General features: G+C 41.0%; 2 protein-coding genes across 2 annotated transcripts in view; both read left to right on the top strand.

The window, feature by feature from the left end:
- Positions 1-777, top strand: part of LOC119597276 (actin-2, muscle-specific-like) — a 2,858-nt gene extending 2,081 nt beyond the window's left edge. The window contains exon 2 of the mRNA XM_037946811.1: positions 1-777. This exon is cut by the window's left edge and continues 530 nt beyond it. Within this exon, the coding sequence (XP_037802739.1) occupies positions 1-620 (620 nt within the window). The 3' untranslated portion in view covers positions 621-777.
- A 2,971-nt stretch (positions 778-3,748) lies between these two features.
- LOC119597275 (actin-5, muscle-specific-like) lies at positions 3,749-5,961 on the top strand. The gene is made up of 2 exons (XM_037946810.1): positions 3,749-3,870; positions 4,617-5,961. The coding sequence occupies exon 2, from the start codon at positions 4,633-4,635 to the stop codon at positions 5,761-5,763; it is 1,131 nt and encodes a 376-aa protein (XP_037802738.1). The 5' UTR covers positions 3,749-3,870; positions 4,617-4,632; the 3' UTR covers positions 5,764-5,961.
- Positions 5,962-7,017: the final 1,056 nt, after the last annotated feature.

Below are 7,017 nucleotides of genomic sequence, written 5' to 3'. Positions count from 1 at the left end.
CTCTTCCTCACGCCATCATGCGTCTCGACTTGGCCGGCCGTGACTTGACTGACTACCTCATGAAGATCATGACTGAGCGTGGCTACTCCTTCACCACCACCGCCGAACGTGAAATCGTTCGTGACGTAAAGGAGAAGCTTTGCTATGTCGCCCTTGACTTCGAGAACGAGATGGCTCAGGCAGCTGCATCAACCTCCCTGGACAAGTCCTATGAACTTCCCGACGGTCAGGTCATCACCATCGGTAACGAGCGTTTCCGTGCCCCTGAGTCTCTGTTCCAGCCTTCCTTCCTTGGTATGGAATCCTCTGGCATCCATGAAACTGTCTACACATCCATCATGAAGTGCGACGTCGATATCAGGAAGGACCTGTACGCCAACACCGTCATGTCTGGAGGTACTACCATGTACCCTGGTATCGCTGACCGCATGCAGAAGGAAATCACAACTCTGGCTCCTTCTACCATCAAGATCAAGATCATTGCTCCTCCCGAGCGTAAATACTCCGTGTGGATCGGTGGTTCCATCCTGGCTTCCCTGTCCACTTTCCAGGCCATGTGGATCACCAAGGAGGAATATGACGAGTCCGGCCCTGGCATTGTCCATCGCAAGTGCTTCTAAAGTGGTGCTAAGCGCCTTTGTTCTCTGCCAATTGCTTTTCAGATGCTCTTCTGTTAAACAGAAGAAACGCATAACTGTGAGAGTTGGATGTTATATCTATGGTATGATATCCCAAGAATAAATACACTTTTTAAGCAATAAAAGGTCACAATATTTTCTTCTTTCTTTCTTTGAATTAAAATTATAAATGAAACCATACTCGCACCACATTAGTGTTAAGGTTTCGTATATACCCATGTGGTCTCTACGCAGGGATAGAAACAGATATGGGCAAGGAAGAAACAGGTTGTGATTTAGAGAAATCAGTGCCAAGGTAAGAGGTAGATATAGATGTAGATATGAACAGAGATGAAATATAATATATACAAATTCTCATATGTGTTTACATATATATATATATATATATATATATATATATATATATATATATATATATTATAATATATATATATATATATATATATATATATATATATGTGTGTGTGTGTGTGTGTGTGTGTGTGTGTGTGTGTGTGTGTGTGTGTGTGTGTGTGTGTGTGTATGTGTGTGTGTGTGTGTGTGTGGTCTGTGTGTGTGTGTGTCTGTGTGTGTGTGTGTGTATCAGTGTGTGTATATGTATATATTTGTATATACACAACACATCAAACTATATATATATATATATATATATATATATATATATATATATCATATATATATATATATATATTATATATATATATATATATATATATATATATATATATATATATGTGTGTGTGTGTGTACATGCACACACACATAAATATATCTGTGTATGTGTGCACATGTATGTGTATGTGTGTGTGTGTGTGTGTGTGTGTGTGTGTGTGTGTGTGTGTGTGTGTGTGTGTGTGTGTGTGTGTGTGTGTGTGTGTACACACGATAAGAAATATATATATATACATCGTTACTCGTTCTGACGACGATCTAATACGACGATGAAAATGGTGGGGATTTTTATATGCCTAATACTTTTAAATCTACTGGCAGGTCTACGTGGCATGGATGCCACTTACACCGCCTTTAATATGCTCCCTTGTAATTGCTTGGGCAACGACCATATGGTAATTGCGGGATGATCTTGGTCGAAGTCTCTGCCCATGGCTGCCCAGACATCCTCAACTGGAATGAGATCTCGTGGAAACCCTGAGCTTTGTGGGGGTATCTGATTGCATAATGCGAAAACCAGCCGGATGTTGCCAACAGAACAGACGGGGTCCGCACTTCTTGCAGCAGTTATGGGCAGTTAAAAAAATAATAATAATAATAATTAGAATAACTATCTATCGAACCACACCCTCTTCTCAAACCCAGTCAGCTCGAGGGGTGTTGCCACTGAGTATCAAATAGTTTTCATTAACTCGTGGTATTCATGCCCTTGAATGCAAAGTTCCAACTTGTCTTTTATATAGCACATTGATTTATGGTTTTGTATGGAATTTACCTGATCTTCCTCCGTCGTGCATCTAGGGCGCCCACCTCTGGCCTTGTCTCTGGTAAACCTAGTGTCCAGGTATCCATGGATCCCCAGAAACACGGTTGGCTTCGAAATACCTAATCTTCATGTAATGGCTTTTGATAGTCCCTCATAGTAAAACGCAATTACGGTGCTACGAATGGTCCGTGAGGTCTCCATTGCTGATATTGCCACAATACGAGGCCCTAGCCATATCAGCTCGAAACACTATTCAAACACATGACGAAGTTTAGTCTGTTCTAAGTTTCGAGAACAATTACCAACCTTTCCGGATCAACTCCTTGATCGTCTCGGTTTCATCTACTCCCGATTAAAGATATGTTTTAGCGACTGTAGACACCACAATAAACATTAGTTGAGTAATTCAATCACCTGGTTATAGAGTTTAACATATCTTAGTGTAACGTACCGAATTAAAAAGATGATATGATTATATATTCTAGAACATCAACTGAGATGACCGCGTGTTTTTTTTTTCTATCACTCTTGTGGCTGTACAGGCGTTGGTGAACTTCGTCACGCTTGAGATAACATAAATTAATAAATAGATGAATCATTGATAAATAACAGAAGAGAATAGTATATACCGAATGTAGGATCGTAAACAATTTTATTTCTGATACATCATATGAGATGAAATTATTATCTGAATGACTGCAGCACATCTTTCGCTATAAGAGTCTTAGCTAATATTCTTCATTGCCAAGTAGATTATGGCGTGTGGAAGGCGTGGATTTATGTTGCCATCTGCCCGTGACCAATGTCCTTTTGCATTATAGATTGTACATGCACTAGTTATATTATATAGTATTTGCTATATGATATCTACTGAAAATCAGAATCTACAAACCGCATTTCGTATGATTTTTTGTAGTTCTGATTTTATCACCGTATGTATGTGTCCCCTCCATAAACCTATATTTTTGTTGTACCACATATTCAGGCGACAACATTCCTATGACAAAAATAAGTTGGTAAAAAAAAAAAAGATTATTGGTTCAAGTCATGTGTATTTCAGCTATCTGTGTTTTGAGAGTAAATCTTAGTCACGTTATCTACCAGTCCATACCTGTTTAATTAGATGTATTCTTTAACGGTGATAAACAGGCTCAACAAAGGGTAAATTGCATAATAGGAGTTACATCACGAAGGCATAGGATACCTGAAAGAGAGAGAAACAGAGAAACAAGCGACACAGATAAATACCGTTGACAAAACAAAACAACAAGAACTGGCCCTGAAGATTATAGGTGTGGAGGGGGATGAGGTACGCGGCCCTATGGTTTGTTAGCGGCGTGCCAGTCAACGTTAGGTAATCTAATGACAGTATTGGCTCTTGCTCCGTGATGACACGCTTATTGGTCTGCCAAGTGACCTATAATGGTAACTTGATACTGTTCTTCCTAAGTTTCTCATATTTACCGAATTATTTCACCTTTTGCGATTCGTTTCATGTTGTAAGTCAGGAGAAGGACGTCCCCTTCTGATCAATATTCAGTGATTCATTTTTTTTCATATTCGTTATCACCATAATCATTCGTCTATCTTGGCAGCAATAAGCGTCATTGTCAATCCACTCTTGGCAGCAGGGAAGATGCCTTGTGCCTACATATATGGCCACAACAAGACCCGCTGATTGATATATGAATCGCAAATAAACCCCCGCCTTGCAGTGCCGTGTTGCAGGTAGAGGGTCACCGAGAGGAAGTGCAGAGTCGTCGCTCAAGCCAGTGTTTCGTATCTTTGCTCGAAGTAAGTGAAGCCCTTAGACCTTTACGTGGTTTGTGATGAACAGACTCTGATGTTGGTGTGTGAAAGTATTTCATGTCAAAGGCATTATGGTTATTGAAATCATGCGAAGTGAATTTCGCTCACCTGAAGCTCATTTTTGGTTGCCCAAAGTTGTGTTCCAGTCATCAATTCACTTCAAATTCTCTTTTTGCCTCCTTTCGTCCCTCCCCCTCCCCTTTTTCTCTCCCTCCCCCCCTTTCTCTCACTCTCTCTCTCTCTCTCTCTCTCTCTCTCTCTCTCTCTCTCTCTCTCTCTCTCTCTCTCTCTCTCTTATCATCTATCAATATCTTTATTTATCTCTTCCTTTTCCGTATGTTTATTCTTGTTGCTTTGCTGTATACGGTTTGCCCATGTGTTCATGCATATATATATGCCAGCTATTCATATATAATTCCTTTTATAGAATGGTACATGTGCATAGCCATGTGTGTCTGGAAATGAACAACTGTTAAATTGGTCGATAATGAGAGAGAGAAATGAAGAGAGAAAAGAGTAAGAGAAATCTATGAAACGTGTAAAGGGAATATGTATGTGTGTGGGTCTGTGTGTCCATATATGTGTATGTGTTCGAATGAGTGAATGTGAGCGTTTATGTATGCACAGGAGGATTCTAATTACATGCATATTCTTTGATTTATGTTATTCATTATATATATTGTATAAATTCATGGACTCGCGAAAAAATGACTTCCTCGCATTTATTGCAGATTTTAGGTGATCACCATGTGTGACGACGAAGCAAGTGCACTGGTCTGTGACAATGGCTCCGGCCTCTGCAAGGCTGGCTTCGCCGGAGACGACGCCCCTCGCGCCGTCTTCCCCTCCATCGTTGGCCGCCCCCGTCATCAGGGTGTGATGGTTGGCATGGGTCAGAAGGATGCCTACGTCGGTGATGAGGCCCAGAGCAAGAGAGGTATCCTCACTCTCAAGTACCCCATCGAGCACGGTATCATCACCAACTGGGACGACATGGAAAAGGTTTGGCATCACACTTTCTACAACGAACTCCGTGTTGCTCCTGAGGAATCTCCCGTCCTCCTCACTGAGGCTCCCCTCAACCCCAAGGCCAACCGCGAGAAGATGACCCAGATCATGTTCGAAACCTTCAGCTGCCCCGCCATGTACGTGGCCATCCAGGCCGTGCTATCCCTCTACGCCTCTGGTCGTACCACCGGTATTGTTCTTGATTCTGGTGATGGCGTGACCCACACTGTCCCCATCTACGAAGGTTATGCTCTTCCTCATGCTATTCTACGTCTCGACTTGGCCGGTCGTGACCTGACCAACTATCTAATGAAGATTCTAACGGAACGTGGCTACTCCTTCACCACCACCGCCGAACGTGAAATCGTCCGTGACATCAAGGAGAAGCTTTGCTATGTGGCTCTAGACTTTGAAAATGAAATGGCACAAGCAGCAGCAACTTCCTCGCTTGAAAAGTCCTATGAACTTCCCGACGGTCAGGTCATCACCATCGGCAACGAACGTTTCCGTGCACCTGAAGCCCTGTTCCAGCCATCTTTCCTCGGCATGGAATCTTGTGGCATTCACGAAACTGTTTATCACTCGATTATGAAGTGCGACGTCGACATCAGGAAGGACCTGTACGCCAACACCGTCATGTCTGGTGGTACCACCATGTACCCTGGTATCGCTGACCGCATGCAGAAGGAAATCACGAACTTGGCTCCCTCTACTATCAAGATCAAGATCATTGCTCCTCCCGAGCGCAAATACTCCGTGTGGATCGGCGGTTCCATCCTGGCCTCCCTGTCCACCTTCCAGTCCATGTGGATCACCAAGGAGGAATACGATGAGTCCGGCCCTGGTATTGTTCACCGCAAATGTTTCTAAATTCCAAAATTCTATGGATTCGTACGATTTCTAAAACAAGTCAACGCTTTTATCCTTATAAATCATGTGAACCCATTGCTCTTTCACATTTACGTTAAGTATAAATTATATATTATTTTTATGAAAAGCTGAATCAAGATTAATTTTAATGTTTTTTAACATACAACAGAATTGTGCGTAAATAAAATTGAAAGCGTATTCTCATTTAAATTTAACCTAAATGCGTTTTGATATTTTCATTAACTCATGGCGTCAGAAAATAACTCATTTTGATTATGTAAAATTATGCTTTTGATTGTTGTTGTATGTGAAATTATCATATCATTAGGTGCACCCACTCTCTAAAGTGCCTTCATTATATCATGAATTTTAGAAGCTTTGTCAGGCTCTCACTGGGAAAATTTATTATCTTCAGAGAAACTGATAAAGTTGTCTTTACAGCCTGTCATGAATGAATGAATGTATACGCTTGTACAGTCACAGCTATAAACTGTTGTGTACATGGTGTGTGTGTGTGTGTGTGTGTGTGTGTGTGTGTGTGTGTGTGTGTGTGTGTGTGTGTGTGTGTGTGTGTGTGTGTGTGTGTGTGTGTGTGTGTGTGTGTGTGTGTGTGTCCATACATAACAGTTTATATCCGTGATTGTACAAGCGTACATAGAGACAGACAGGCAGAGACAGAGAACGAAAGGGAGAAAGTCTGTCTATGTTAATGCGTGTATCCGTGTGGGGGGAATAGATCAGTATTTGCGTGTATCAACATAAGTACTCACTTCCTAGCAGTTGCGATATCACATCCCAATACTACGTAGGCCAATGGTTCATCAGTCACAGAAAACCTTTAGGGGCAACTGAAATTTTCGTAGACTGACACATCATAGAAAACGTGAAGTCGTCGTGTTCTTGCATCATAAGATTAAAATGTCTATCGTCCTCTTTGGCATAACTTAAACACTCAGCTGTATTTTATTATTATCATTATTACTAGTAGTAATAGTAGTAGCAATATCATCATTATTATTACTGTCGTAATTATTATTATTACAATTATTATTAACATTATTATTATTATTAATATCATTATATACTATTTAACACAAGCAGGGATTTGCGAATATTTATGTGTTTATGTATACATATATACATGAAGCATAACTGGTGTACTTTTTACCCCCCCCCCCTCTCTCTCTCTCTCTCTCTCTCTCTCTCTCTCTCTCTCTCTCTCTCTGTGTGGTTAAAACATGTATGTTTTAACCA

Source organism: Penaeus monodon, chromosome 39 (assembly GCF_015228065.2).
Source record: "Penaeus monodon isolate SGIC_2016 chromosome 39, NSTDA_Pmon_1, whole genome shotgun sequence".
In the NCBI taxonomy this organism is placed as follows: Eukaryota; Metazoa; Arthropoda; class Malacostraca; order Decapoda; family Penaeidae; genus Penaeus; species Penaeus monodon.
The sequence above is the reverse complement of the archived record's forward strand: the minus strand, read 5'-3'. Positions and strand labels throughout refer to the sequence as shown.